This window comes from Atta colombica, unplaced genomic scaffold (assembly GCF_001594045.1).
Source record: "Atta colombica isolate Treedump-2 unplaced genomic scaffold, Acol1.0 scaffold43, whole genome shotgun sequence".
Taxonomy (NCBI): Eukaryota; Metazoa; Arthropoda; class Insecta; order Hymenoptera; family Formicidae; genus Atta; species Atta colombica.
Window position 1 is genome coordinate 36,810 of NW_017259532.1, and position 15,990 is coordinate 52,799.

General features: G+C 32.2%; 1 protein-coding gene across 1 annotated transcript in view; it reads right to left on the reverse strand.

Moving 5' to 3' along the window:
* The window catches only part of LOC108691233 (xyloside xylosyltransferase 1), a 44,549-nt gene extending 28,934 nt beyond the window's left edge, over positions 1–15,615 (reverse strand). The window contains exons 1-3 of the mRNA XM_018198908.1: positions 15,427–15,615; positions 14,735–15,172; positions 13,950–14,423 (exon numbers count right to left, since the gene is read on the reverse strand). Of these exons, the coding sequence (XP_018054397.1) occupies positions 13,950–14,423; positions 14,735–15,145 (885 nt within the window). The 5' untranslated portion in view covers positions 15,146–15,172; positions 15,427–15,615. The remainder of the gene's footprint in view (positions 1–13,949; positions 14,424–14,734; positions 15,173–15,426) is intronic.
* Between the last annotated feature and the right edge of the window lie 375 nt (positions 15,616–15,990).

Here is a 15,990-nt window from a genome sequence, read left to right on the forward strand (position 1 = left end):
GAGAAAAGGCATAAATGAGCAAAGGATATAGAATCTTGCGTATGCGGATGACACAGTTCTATTAGCAAAAAATAGAGAAGCCATACAGGATATGATAGGAACTTTTAAAAAATTTTTTGAGGAAAAAAATTGGAACTCTATATAGATAAAACTAAAGTGTTGGTATGTAATAGAAGAGAGAAAATCGAAATATGAAATGGGATTAAAAAAATAGGAAAGGTGCAGGAATTTAAGTATCTGAGTTTTACTCTGAATAAGCGGAGTAATATGGGATGTATAGACAGTAGTGTATTGGCGTACCGAACAAAAAAAAGATATAACATCCTACCCGCTTGGAGCCCAACCGCTTAGAAGTTGTAGCGTAAACAGTATCCGTTTGGAATATCCATCGTTTATAATTCGAATCTAGTTCTTAATTTGCGATTTTCTAATAAACTAATTGCGTCATCAAACTACGATTTGCGGCACAAATTAGCACAAGCCTAGCACAATCTAGCACAACTTTGATTTATTGATTTTAACAAAATGGCGGTGCTAACTTGACAAACATGGGTAAATATCACATTAAGGAAGTAGAAAAGAGCTGGTGACAAGAAAAGTATGGGGTTAAATGAAAGGATGTGCAAGAACGATTTCAGGAGGAGATGGAGGAAAGTTAATTAGAAAAAGTTGTAATGAATTACATAAGATAGATTTTTAGTTTGGATTTTTGTACTCTAAGATATTTAATTATGAAGAAACTTCTTAATAAACTCAGAGTAGGGTGGGGAATATGAGCAAGGAGACTTGAGCAAAAAATAAAATCAGGGAAGATTGGAAATTTGACGAACGCGTGATGAGAAGAGGAGAAGATTGGGAAGATTTATACGAACAGAAAAGAATGAGGTATTGCAATAGGAATGAGTAGAATATAAAAGCAAGTGATATATGAGGAGAAAGATTTTGAAGATCAGTTAATGAATAAGAAGAGAGAGGTGCAAAGAGTAGAAGAAGAATTGTAAAATTTATAAGGGAAGATACAACGAGAGATATAAGGAAATGGAGGTAAAAAACAGTAGAGTTCCAGCGTATTTGAGGAAAGAGAACTTAAGAGAATAGAAAAGAGAAGATGAGGTGAAAGCTTGTTTAAATTAAGATATGGGAAATTCGAGAAAAGCAATAAACATTGGGAAGCATAAGAAAAATATAAATAAAAAATATAAATAAAAAATAAATTATATATTCTTTGGTAGGGGAAAAGGTAATTTACAGCATGTTGAGGAATGTTCGGAAATAAGAGAAAGATTTACTAAATTAGGAAAGGAAATTATGAAAGGATCTTAAGAAGATTGTATGAAGAGGATTTAAATAGGGTAAAAAGGGAAGGTAAAAGGGGAAAAAGTAAGAGCATTATGAAAAGAAAGAGATGAAGCTGAAGGAAGAAAAAAGGAAGGGAAAAAGGATTCAATTGAAGAAAGAGGAAATGTAAGGCTAAAACTAATGATAAAGTGGTGCAATTTAGAAAATAAACGAAGAAAAATAATGAGTGGATTAAGATAAATAGGTAATAATAATAGATTGTGATAAGGTTGTGATATGATATTCCTACTCATATTTTTTAAATATTAAGTCTCGCCGCGCGGAACGGGTACTATCCTGTCGTGCGCTTGCATTAGCGATGAGCTGGGTGAATCTGGTTATTTTCTTAAGTTAAAAACTTGTTAACCATTGTAACAATTGTAAAATGTACAGGACTTTTCTCCTCAGTTTAGTTTATTTCATTCTATCACACGTGCAAAAAACTTATCACTAATTTCCAAACACACTTTAATAAAGATACTATTTCTTGGAACTTAGATTTCATTTTTTAATTTAATAAAATTTTCTGATAATTATCTGGATTAAAGGATACCGCGCCGATGATCTCAATATATGGTGTCAAGTCATGACCTTGAATGACCTCCACTAGGTTTTAAATAACTTTTCTACTGTTTGAAATAGAAAATCTATCCTTAAGCAGGAGAGGGAAGATGGAAATTGCTTTGCCTGAAAATCCTGCGCCCGTAAGCAAGGGGAAAAGTAGGGTGAGAATCGCTTCGCGTGGAAGTTGTATGCTCGTAAGCAGGGAGGAGAGATGAGATATTAGGTATACAACTTTGCTTCCGCCGTTTTCTTATAGATGGCTTTAGCGATAAGTGGTGGTCGAAATAAATAGATCATAGACGTCATACAATAAACTTGGGCATCTGTCAACATAACCCCATAGAAACATTAGTCGATTTGTGTCTGCATCATAAAATTATTCTCGATTGAAAATGTCAGTTTACGAGCCAAATTCTCGTCATTTGCGGGAGGTTTTAATTTTTTGCTTCAATATGAAGAAATCTGCGGCTGAGGCTCATCGAATGCTCTCAAATACTTATGGTGAGGCCGCTATTAATGAAAGAACGTGTCGTGAGTGGTTTCAACGCTTCAAGAACAGTGATTTTGACGTCCAAGGTCATGCTCTGTATTTGGTGGGACCAGCTCGGCGTAGTGTATTATGAACTGTTAAAACCGACTGAAACAATCACAGGCGATCGGTATCGAACGCAATTGATGCGTTTGAGCCGAGCATTGAAAGACAAACGGCCGCAATACAACGAGAGACACGATAAAGTGATTTTGCAGCATGACAATGCTCGACCCCATGTTGCGAAAGTGGTCAAGACATACTTGGAAACGTTGAAATGGGAAGTCCTACCCCACCCGCCGTATTCTCCAGTCGTTGCTCCCTCTGACTATCACTTGTTTCGATCAATGGCACACGGCCTGACTGACCAGCACTTCCGGTCTTATGAAGAAGTAAAAAATTGGATCGATTCGTGGATAGCCTCAAAAGAAGACCAGTTTTTTCGACGCGGAATTCGTACGCTACCCGAAAGATAGGAGAAAGTAGTGGCCAGCGATGGACAATACTTTGAATCATAAATGTATAATCAGTTTTTTACAATAAAGCCTCGAATTTCGGAAAAAAAACGGCGGAAGCAAAGTTGTACACCTAATCGCAAAGTTGTACACCTAATCGCAAGTGAAAGTCGCATATCCTCAAGAAGGGGAGAAGTGAGATGGGAGTTGCTTCAAGTAGAAGTCGCGTGTCTTTGTCGCAGGGGGGAGATGAATGTTGCTTCGCATAAAACATTTTAAAGCAGGATACTTCTTTTTATATTGTAGAAAAAAGATGGCATTTTTCAAACTTCTTTAGTTAACAACTTTTTAACGAAGGATGGCCGCCACCTAAAACCTGTTGGAGATCACTCAGGGCCATGATCTTGACAACATATGTCAAGATCAAGATTATCGGCGCGATGTCCTTTAATCTGGATAATTTCCAATTTTTTTGCAGAACATGTATTCACAGCGGTTTTTTTATCTTTTTTTAAAAAAATAAATTTATACTGATATGCATTTTGTAATGTTAAACATCTTCTTATAAACAGTATATAAATTAATCAATTTGGTATATATTTGTTTCGAAGAATATGCATTTTTAATGCCTTTTTCTACATTTTTCAAAAAGGTAAGTTTTGTATCATATACTATTATACCAATATTAGAAATAATGTATATTTAATGGATCAGAATCTATAGTATTAGTAGTATTTGAATTAGATATAGGATAAAAGCGGATAAAATAAAAAGAAATAAAATAAGGATCGAAGTCAAAGAGTTTAACTAGAAACAGTAGGATAGTAAAAGGGTGACTATTTAATGATTTTATAAAAATATATATGTGATAGCATGCGGATGAGGTATGAAAGTGTGAATGAGTTTTTATATAAACCAAGTCTCCTTGGCTGTATGGTATATGCTGAAATGTAATAAATTCTATTCTACAGTTAGCAACGAAAACACAAATAATACTAATTCCATTTAACAATAAATCAGTTTTTTTACGAAACATTTTCAACAATTAATTTTGATTCTTCAAGTCGGATAAATAGAATATATCTCGAGTGAGTCAGAATTTCGCAAATGAAAGCTAATCGAGAAAAGATAGTTTATCGAGTTACGTGCAATAAGCGACAAACATGGACGTATCATCAAATTAAGGAAGCAACGAAGTTACATCAAGAGCAGGCTAATCAAAATCGAACAAATACTAACGTAGTTCCAGAATCAAGCAATGGTTACAGTCGACAAAGAGGAGCGGTTCGGTCGGAAAAGCTAGATCAAATAACATGTGAGTTTCAAGAAGTACAGCAGTAAATTTATTAAGGGCATCGAGGAGCCATCAGTGATCGACATTACAGTTGATGCCGAGTTTGACGAAAGGAACATCACAATTAGAGTAGTACTACGGCGAATCATAAATACAAGGAGCGCTCACATCAATAGATTGATTGAAAACGATAGCGTATTCATGCAACTTCTACAGAAGCAAATAACGATGATGGAAAGATATGAGACGAATGACGCCTATGCTGCTTTTACTGGAAGTATTTGATGCCTCCAATAAAAGCAGCATAGGCGTTAATTAAATGACATGACTAATGACGAGTCCCACATTGCAAGATAATCTAATACAAATACTATAGAGATTTCATTTTTACAATATCGCGATTACTGGCGATCTGAAGAAAATGTACAGACAAATTCGTGAATGCGATAGAGATTATAAGAGAATCTAGCGATTTTCGACGAATGAATCGATTCAAGAATATAGAAATATAATGACGTATGGTCAGGTGAGCGCATCATATTTAGCCATCCAAAGTGTATGACAAGCGAAAGAAGGTAAGAATATTTTTCCATTGGCAGAAAAGGCATATTAAACGACGTATGTGGACAATATTATTAGTGGAATATATCGGACAATATAAAATAGAGTTTGGATGAAATCAAGGAATTGTAGCATCAATTAAATTGATGGGTAAGGGAGGCTTTAAGGTTCACAAGTGGCACTCCAATGTTACAGAAATATTGCAGAACTTGAGTGATCAAGAGAATAAGTTTGGATCTGAAGTTCAATGATACGGCAAGGACGCTTGGATTAGTTTGGGAACCGACCACTGACGTCTCTTTATGTTCACGATAAAATTTTCTAACACTGTCCATTCCAAAAGAGAGCTCCTTCTGATATTAGCAAATTTTTTGATCTATTAGGTCTTTCAGATCCTATCATAACCTTGACGAAACAACTAATGCAAGCGAACTGGAAGGAAGGGATCGAATGGGATTCGATCCCTTCCTTCCAGTTCGCTTGCATTAGTTGTTTCGTCAAGGTTATGATAGGATCTGAAAGACCTAATAGATCAAAAAATCGGAGTTACCCATTAACATCATAAGCAGATGGAAGAAGCTTACGAGGGAACTATCCAATTCCACTATTCTCAACTATTCTCTCGCAATCTTTCTAAATCTTCTTCAGTCAATTTGATTTTATATAGATTTCGTGACGCTTAAGATGTTTATGGAGTCTGCATGTATGTCAAAGTACACGATGAAAGGAAACAAACAGCGCGATTATTACGTTCGAAGTATATGTTGCGCCGATTAAAATAACTCAATGCCACACTTAGAACTATATAGCACACTACTTCTCTATTCGTTTAGTAGAGCAGATAAGACAAGTCTGCAACTTCGAATTCTACAAGTTTCTTGCATTCACAGATTCCACTGTGACTTTACATTAGAGAATAAAGGGTGACGCATTACGATGGAAATTATTTGTCACCCATCGCGTTTCGGAAATTAACGTTCTTCCTGCGAGGCGTAATCGCGATAGGAGCGAAGACAATGCGGATTTATTATCAAGAAATAATAGAAATTTCCTAGTGTCCTTCAAAATCATAGCATATGATGGGAAGATCATACCTGTCCAACGATTCAATAGAATTACGACAGCAAACAGATTTGTCTAAGATATCGGTTCACAAGCTGATGGAAATCCGAAACGAAGAAAGAAATCTTAAAATCTCATATTATAATACAAAAATACCATATTTCATAATTTGTATTCTCGGATCTCGAATCTATCCAAAATAGAAAGAGTATTGGCGTACGTTCCCCGCTTCATCGTTAATTGCGAAAATAAACACAAAAAATTAATCGATCGCATCAGCACAGAAATTGAGGTTGCGATATCACACTTAATCAGGAATGCACAAGCGGAAGCCATTTAGAAAAAGATTTCGTATCTTCATATTTTCTACGCTTCAAAAAACTTGAAGACATTTAGCAAATTGCTAACTTTGCATCCCTTCTTGGATGAGGGAAGGATTAAAGTGGAAGGTCATTTACGTCAGGCATCTTTGGCTTTCAATCAGAGCTTTCGTTTCGGATTCGGAGATACTATATAGGGGTTGCGCAAAAACTGAAACGCGCTGTATCTCCGAACTCTTTGAGGTACAAACGAAAGTAATAGAGGTACAAACGGGTACAAACGATTCTCTTTCGAATGCCATTGGTCCCATTTCGATATCTTTAAAATTGGCTAAATTTGCTATATAGAGGTTGCGCAAAAACTGAAACGCGCTGTATCTCCGAATCCTTTGAGGTACAAACGAAAGTAAGAGAGGTACAAACGGGTACAAACGATTCTCTTTCGAATGGCATAAATTAAAAAATTTTAAAGTTGCGCGCTGGCCATTTTTTATTTTTCACTTTTTGTTTAACTGGTTGAGGTACAAACGAAATAATAATCGGTACAAACAAAGTACAAACGGCCTACAGTATTAATTTTTATTTTTGATAAAGTTGAGCGCCAGGTTTACATCGATCAAGCACTTCTCGCGGCTATTCGTCAGAAATATTGACTTCTACGCGATAAGAACATAGTTCGCAAGGTTTATCACTCCTACGTACGATACTTTCGTAAGAACCCTGATGCATCTCTGCAACTGATAGGCAATTTATCCGCGGACTGCGTTACATTTATGTCCTTTCTTCTTTTGTGCTGTAGACTTTGTAGGTTCCATTATTGCATTATAGAGCAAAGGATGAGAATGCAAAATACCAATATGACCTATATCGCTTTATTCATTTGTTCGCAACAAAGGCAGTTACTGGAGACGATTAGTGATTTAAGTTCCGAAATATTCATAGCAACTTTAAAATGTTTTATAGGTAGATAAGATTGTCCTCAGAGAATCTACAGCGACAATGCCAAGGGAACTCAAGGAAAATTAACCGAGATATATAGATTTGCGCAGCAACAGATCAAAGAACCACTTCAAAACCAGTTGACTACAGAAGGTGTGGGAGGCCGGAATAAAGTCTTGCAAAAATCTGCTATGAATTGCAATGAGCAGTGCCTTATTCACTTTTGAAGAATTGTGCACTATACTCGTGCAAATAGAGACCTGCCTAAACTCGCGCCCCTTATATACCTTGTCTAATAATCCATCCGATTTGGAACCTCTTATTCCTTACTGGAGGACCCATTACATATTTATCTGAAACTGATTTCCAAGATATAAATCTCCATCGAGATCATCCATCGTTGACAACTAGTGCAATGTACTTTACAAGACTTTTGGAAACAGTGGATAGCAGAATACGTCAGCTCTCTATAGATTCTCTTCAAATGAAAAGAGAGAATGTTCAGCGAAATTTACAAATCAGCGCCTTAGTTATTTTCTGCGAAGAATACTCGCCTCTATCAATGGAAATTAGAGAGCATCGTTGAATTGCATTGCGAGCATGATAACTACGTCCGTATCAGTTAAAACAGCTAACGGTGTGATAAAACGCGTTATTAGTAAGTTATACAAGTTGCTTATCAACGAAAATGAGGAAACTTATAATCTAGGTGGATGTATATGACAGTATATATTTCATTTTATATGTAAATCATCGTTTCATTTTATATATAAATCATGCTTTATCTTCTTTTCTCTTTCCTTTCCTTTTTTTTGATTATTATTTAATTTATCTAGGCTGCTCTGTAAACATTTCCACGCATGCATTGTGATGCATTCTAGAATCCTTATAAGAGAGTCACATCAATCTTGTTAAAATTTTCATTGGCTTTGAAGTAAAATGACGGAATCAATCATCGATTATTATATCCTATTATATCCTCACTTTGAGTATCGTGAACGCGATGATTTAGATTTTAGAAATTGTGAGAGTAGAATTTAAATCATATAATATTGACAAGTAGAATTTATGTTAAATTACAAAATATTAATTACAAAAGTAGATCCGTTTTCTACAGCTGAACTAATTTTACACTTTTGAAACTGAAATAATTATGATACGAAACAGTAATAAAATAACACTTTCATTTAACAATACTTTTATTTTACAATAAATGTCTTGTCATCGTCAATCTGCTATATACTTGTATTGTAATTTTAAATATCTTTTTTGACAATATGTTTTAATCATATGTTTTAGTTATGTTTTAAAAACGTTAAAATTATATAGTTGATGACAAGGTTAGAATGTCATTTTCGATGCTTTTCTATCACGTAATATCAGTACATTTTATATATTTTTAATTCGAAACCTTTATAATAATGTATAGACTTACCTATATATAATTTTGCTACATTTAAAATAATTTCATCACTTTATTAATCAAAGTTTTACGCTCTACGTAGTAAAGAGTCTAGAGATCTAATAGAATCTCTTTTAGATGTCATTTTATTTCACATTGACGCAACTCGCTTATAAGGATTCTAATGCATTCGTATGCAGCTGCTGATTCTTTATTTTTCTTATTCTATGACTATGCCATAAAGCCCGATCTACATAAGATGCAGAACGCAAATCGCAAGTCGCAAGCTTGTTACGTCAGCCAATCCGATGCGTTAATTTTGAAATGATGCTTCGAGATTGGCTGATGCAAGAAGTTTGTGACCTGCGACTCGCGTTCTACATCTTATGTAAATCGGATTTAAGGCGAGTGCGCGCGCGTATCTTAAGTTAGTCAATTAGCGACAGGCTACGAAAGCACAAATATTGAACTTAATTCGGTTTAACAACAAATCAGTTTTTTACAAAACATTTTTAACAGCGTTAGAAATTTTTCAATTAAACATATGAAAAATCAATAATTCTTAAACTGTTCTAATATTTCGAGCGTTACTAACTTTTGTTAAAACGGGATGCCCAAAACTGTTGAATTGTCGGAACTTCAAAAACATTTTCATCCATCAGGTGTTAGAAAACTTTCGATTTGACAGACAAAAAAAATCACGACATATCTTAGCGTTAATAACTTTCGTTAGAACTCGTGAAGTTCAGAACTATCGACAGATTTTCTAGAACTTTTAAAGGGGGAAATTCATTTAGAACCTTCAAAAAAATGTGAAATTTTTTTATTTCATAAAATGAAAATATCATATCTTAAAAATATTTTTCTTTGCAAAACATGGCTTATTTAAATATTATCATTGGATGCAAAAAAGTTACGCCAATTACTGACAAGTCTCGAATACAACGGTAAGAGTGATGCAGCTTGGATAGTACTAAAGAAGTTCTAAAGTAGTCCGAAAGAAATATAATAATTTTTGCAACAAAATGAGTTTTATGAAGAAGCAGAAAGACTATTGTATGGGCCTGAGATTTCTGACTAACTGGTTGGTAAGTTGATGAAAACATTATCTTTCTACTATTCGAAACTTTGAACTCATTTTTTTCAAAACTTTTTTTAAAATTGGCGGAAAATCTCACTCAAAAATTATTGTACTATCAATCACTTTGAAATTTGGCACACATTTTAATAATACTTATAATTCCTTAAATTTAAAAGTATCACAAAATAATTGTTTTACAAAATATTTATTTTAAAGTATTTTTTCAGAGCAAAATTGAGTAAAAATTTTGCTAAAAATTTTTTTTTTCACAAGCGTGCAATTTCTTCAATTTTTAAATTTTTTTCACTTTTTTTAGGTTTAATGAGAAATTATGAATGTTAACAATACTTCTTTTGCGTTTTGTTTCAGACTATAAAAAATTGGAGAAATCCCATCATTTGACAATTCACTTCGCGATCTTCGGTACAGATTGTACTGTAACTCCACCATTTTTTACAATAACTTTTTCTAAAAAAAAAGAAAAAAAAAACGTTCTTAATGTAGAAAATAACAATAAACTATGGTATATATCTTAAGTTTCAAAATAATCGGATAATTTCTTCTTTAAAAAAAAAATTCACGAAGATTGTTCGTTGATCGTTTTCACTCGCCTAAATGAATTTCCCCCCTTAAAAAACATTTACCCCTCGGATATTAGAAAATTTTCAACAACTGAGGGATAAAGTTCTGGCAATTCTGTCGACAATTCTGGACATTCCACGAGTTCTAAAAAAGTCTAAGAAAGTTACTAACGCTCGAAGCGCGAGGACCAATGGTTTAAGAGATATGGCGATTTTTTTGAATGTCTGATTTTCTCACATCTGAGAAATAAAACATTTTTGAACGCTACGGCAGTTTTAATGACAGTTTTGAATAGCACCTCTAGAATATTATCAAAAGTTATTATCATTTAAAGCGCTAAGACTGGTTTAGAAAATATCGCAATTTTTCATTCTGTGTTTTATGAAGTTGGCACTCCAAATTTTTAATTTTCGATTTTTGTATTAATTAGCCAGGATTTTTCATTTTGGGCAGGAACTCTTCGGGCTGCATTCGAAACTGACAAAAATTTTATTTTTTGAAAAATAAGATGCCAACTTCACTGAGGTTAAGAAATGATAAAAAATATGTCAATTTCAAAATTTTTGATTATTCTTGGCATAAATTCCATCTTACAAACACATATTATGTGCGTATACTTTAATCTTGGAAAAGGATTTTCGAATCTATGAAAAAGAAAAAAGTATTTATCAAAAATTATATGATTTAGTCGGTAATAGATGATTTTAAGATCTCCTTAAAGGGATCCTAAAACCTCATGTTTTACCAATTAAATCATGTAATTTTTATGTAACAAATTTTTTTTTTCCTCTTTCGATTCGAAAATCTTTTTCCAGGATTAAAGTATAAGCATTAATACGTGTCTGGGAAGTAGAATCTATGCCGAAAACGACAAAAATTTCAAAATTGATATATTTTTACCATTTCTTAGTGTAACATGATGTCAAGTCAATGACAACATTTGCTTGATATGAAAGCTTTGCAATCTGTACGAAATAGTGGTTGTCAGATACATAGTTTATACGAACAAACAATTTGTTATACGAAAATTAACACGGATGCGATTGCATGTATGTATTATAGGTTGCGTGAGATATTGATGTGGTAATACATATATAAAGACACGTCAATACGTGGCGCGCGGCACAACCTCTGGTGACATCGGAGTTCGAGTTGACTTTAAGAATCTCCTTAAATACTGTTAAAAAAATGATGAATTAAAAAAAAGATTCTACATTGTTATATTTTCTAATTTTGTTCAATAATTTTAACATTAAAAAAACATTTCTTACAATAAAACAAACTTTTATTTAAAAAAACTTAAAACAAATGTTTTTTTAATAAATTTAAAAAAAAATTATTTAATCCATTTTTTCATGCTTTTAATTAAAAATGTTTTTCAAACATTAATGGTTATTCTACAATGTGCTTTTTGTTTTCTATTTCTTACTTTTTGCTATTTTTTACATCTTGTTTTTTTACTTCTTATCCAATTTTTTATTTTGTCGTCCGAGATAAAAGTTAACGAACTTTGGAAGAAACAGAAAACACGTAGCAAGAAATACAATTATCGATTCCCCCTTTGCAATCCCCTTTGCATTTTATCGACAATTTTATTTCTTGCTACATGTTTCCTGTTTCTTCTGAAATTCGTTAATTTTTATCTCGGGCGACATAAAACAAAAAACCGGATAAGAAGCAAAAAGATAAAATGTAAAAAAAAAACAGAAAACAAAAACACATTGTAGAATAACCATTGTAGAATAACCATGCTTAAATAAAATAATTTTTTTTTTTAAAAAAAAGCTTAACTTAATTACCATTATTTTTAATGTTTTTAAAAATATTTAAAAAAACATCTTTAAAAACATTTTTTTAAATATTGTCTGATTAGATCTATTCAAAATTGTTTACTTATCGATATTATTTCATAAAATAATTAAGAGTTCAATTTTTATCTTATAAGCTTTACTTTAAAATTACTTTGTTTTCAATAGTAGAAATGTGTTTATTTAATATAAATTAAAGAGATAATAGAATTCGTGAACATATGTATACACATGTATAAATTGTACATATTCCTTTCTTTAACTTAAAATATAAACTAATAAATTTCATTATATTAATCTATTATTTGAATTTTGAACACAATTTCTTGCTGAAACTGTACTATATTTTTATGATTACATGTAATTGAGTATTTGAGTACAATTTCTGCTGTGTTTTTGTTTTTAACAGATGATAAGATACATAGTTTATATCGAGTTTTTTCATCATGTCGTGACGGCAAGCTATATACCCGATTTTTGCTGTATTTTTATATCAATTTTTGATATGATAAGTTGATATGATAAATTGTTAATATGATAGCTTTGCTGCGTTTCCATTGTAGCAGACAATGCTCAATTTTTGTTGCATTCTTATTGTTTTACATTGACAACTGTTGTTAAGTTTAATGAAGAAATAGTGAATTGAGAAATCTACTGCATCATCATGACCGAGTTTATTGGCATATTGCCAGTGTACTGCTAGCATTTTGCTATCTGGGTATAAATGCACACACACGCACACACGCACGCACGCACGCACGCACATACACACACATGCACGCACGCACACGCGCACATACCATACATATATATTTTTTTTTAAGATTAAATTAAATTTAAATAAAAAAAACTAGATATCATTAAAATTGACTAGAATATGTTCTTCTCTAAATTTAATTTTGTAATGAGAAATTTAGATATGTTTTTTAAATATTAAGTATCAAATATTGTTAAGTAATGAGTAAAATCGTTTTAAGTTACACTCAACTCCATTTCTATAAAAATTAATTTGAGATTTAACTTAATTGCAAACATAATTATACAAAGAATTTAGTTGTAATAAGTAAAATAACTCTCTATGAATTTTTATGTTAAGAAAAAATCGACTCAAAATTATCTATGATTCAAATAAAACATCTCTATATATTACACATACAATTTAAAAATACATAATATAGTTTATATTTTATAACAATAGGTCTACATACTTCTATATACACACATTCTATAGTCTTCATTTATCCTGATAGCAAAATGTTAGCAGTTTGTGAACAAACTGGTACTAAATTTGATCAGATTCTCAGTATAAAAACCATAACCATCTGTATCTGCATTTGGCTATAGATCTGTCGATAGATCCTGCTGATTTGCCAGCAGATTGATGGCAAAAAATGAACAGAATTTGTACGCCGGGACTAACGACTGGCAACAGAAACCAAACAGGAATTGCAAAATCTTGCTGTTTCTGTCATTAATCTGTTAAAATACAATCAGGCTTTGTCCTATTTCTGACAGTTTGCTGTCAGATAGTGCAAACTGTGGAATTTGTTAGTTTTCTGCATCAAAAATTGATAGCATGTTGTGTTCAAAGTCTGTCTTCGGAAGCTTCGTTATCTAGGTTATTACAATCATATTTTTTTTTCTCTAGATCATATCTTAATGAGATATGATCTAAAGAATTTATATCATATTTTAACCCGGTATGAGTTAGATGGTAAAGTACCTAAAAGTACTTAAATCTAAAAGTACATCATAAGACACAACCGATCTCCCGCTAAATAAAAATTACAAATAAAATATTCAGAATTATAAGAAAATTATGTTTATTAAAATTTTAATCAAATTAATAGTAATTTTAAACATTAAAGAGATTAATGTGTCGAGTGTGGATATACCTAGCTCACACTGAGTTAACATATAACATATAATATTTCAAATGTTTATTTCATTTACATTTCACAAACTGTTTTACGATTATACAGTTTTTATAAGTTGTGATATTGTCCAATCTTACCTTGAAGTGATATTTCTTCGTCATATCATCCACACTATCTTTATTGATAAACTCATTATATACACGTGATTTCCGTAATCTTTCCAAATTTAAAAGCACTATCCCACTATTATAACCAGGATATCCACCTTTATGTTGGGGTTCTCCAAACATTGTCGTTGGATGTTTATTACGATATAAATACAAAACATGTCGGTAAACTGGCGTGAGCTCTGGAGCCAAACCAAACAAAGCTTCTTTTCCAAACTTGTTAAATTCTTCGAACAAGTCCTTCACATCTCTACGAAATTTTGTATCTGCATCAAACATTATGGCAAGTTTTTGAGAATTGGGTGCAATTCTGTGCAAACCGAGCGAAATGAAGAACAATGCATCTGAGTAATATGTTCCTGGTTTACTACTAAAATGTGGCGACATAACTGACACAATATCCTCCAATTTTGCAGCTAATTTGTGTACATTGTAATAAAATACCTGAGAATAAATAAAGGTTTCAATATTTCAAGTTCCAAATAAATAAAAAAAAGAATGAAATGAAGGCAGTATAAATAGTATCTCTTAAATAATAATTTCATGTACAATATTTTAAGACATAATATCAATAAATAAATAAGTATATATGTATATAATTTAAATTATTTATATAACACAACATATATATTTCCTTAATATTTTTTTGTATTCAAGATATTAAAAACACTTTAATAGCAATGTTATATATGTAAGAGAACATATTTGATATTTTGATTCATTAAAAATAAGATACAAAACATACAAGGACATACTTTCATAAATTTTCCAGTGCTGATCATAACATTTTTTATAACATTTTCAGCTATGTTTTGACTGTTATCATCACTTATCACATGAAAAGTAATGTTTATAGAAGCGAATCTGAGCAAAGATTCTGTGAACACTTGAAATTTCCGTCTTATGGGCGAGTTTGAGGCAACTTTGGTAAAAATACACCATATGTTATAATTTGTCTGATTTCGTGGCAAAATGCGCGCTGTTGAAGATAAATAATTAACAGAATAAACAGTCACTGCTGAAGGAGCCTTTGCCAGGCTCGCATTTTTTGTTTGCAAGTTGAATACAATCCAGCGTCTTCCATCAGACGTCTGATAACAATATAGAGCTACCAAAAAAAACGCGAGGATCGTCAACCTCAGCAGCACCTTGAGTAACAAGGGCATTTAATATAAATCCTTTATTTTCATAACCTAAAAAACCAAACGACTTTTTTCAACAAGATAAAAATAAATTGTAAAAATAAAAATAGAACATCGTGCGTAAAAAATGACGATTCTATTTTATATTTATTTTCTAATTTTTTACTAATTTATTTGGATTGGTTAATACAATCAAATAATTCTTAATTTCAACTTTATGCTAACTTAACCTAACCTAACCTAACCTAATTCGCTTAAATTTCTTTTAATAAGAAATAATATCAGATAATGAACATAAAAATTACGTGAGCAAGATCTCGATTTCCACATCATTATTCATCTTGTTATCTGATTTAAGGTTCATTTACAATAGAATCTGCAGTATGCAATAAAATAGTAGGACTTCTTTTTTCTTTTTCACTTATTGGCTCTCATCTCTATAGAAAATGATAGGACGATACAGCCAGATCACAAAAGAAGTGGGATGTTAGCAATAACGCATTTCTACAATCATGGGGTGTGATTATATAGCGCTGTACGCGGTACGTGGTACGATTCAAATGTACACTCACTGACTAAAACAATGCAACATCTTTTTTAATGTGTTTTGGAATGTAGTCTGCTCACTGAGTGATTGATTCTAGAAAAGAACCTGAAAGAAGACATGCCGGCACAAAACCTGTAATCGCAAAATGCTGCCGCGCACTACTGCCCCCAGACAAAGTGGAAGTAAACTATATGCTCTGAGGGTAATACGTCCACTTTTCTGAAGGTAATACTTCCATTTTTCTGAGGGTAATACATCCACTTTTCAACTCCAGATGATAAATCGATATTTGGTTCATATAAACGTGCTACACAAATTGTGC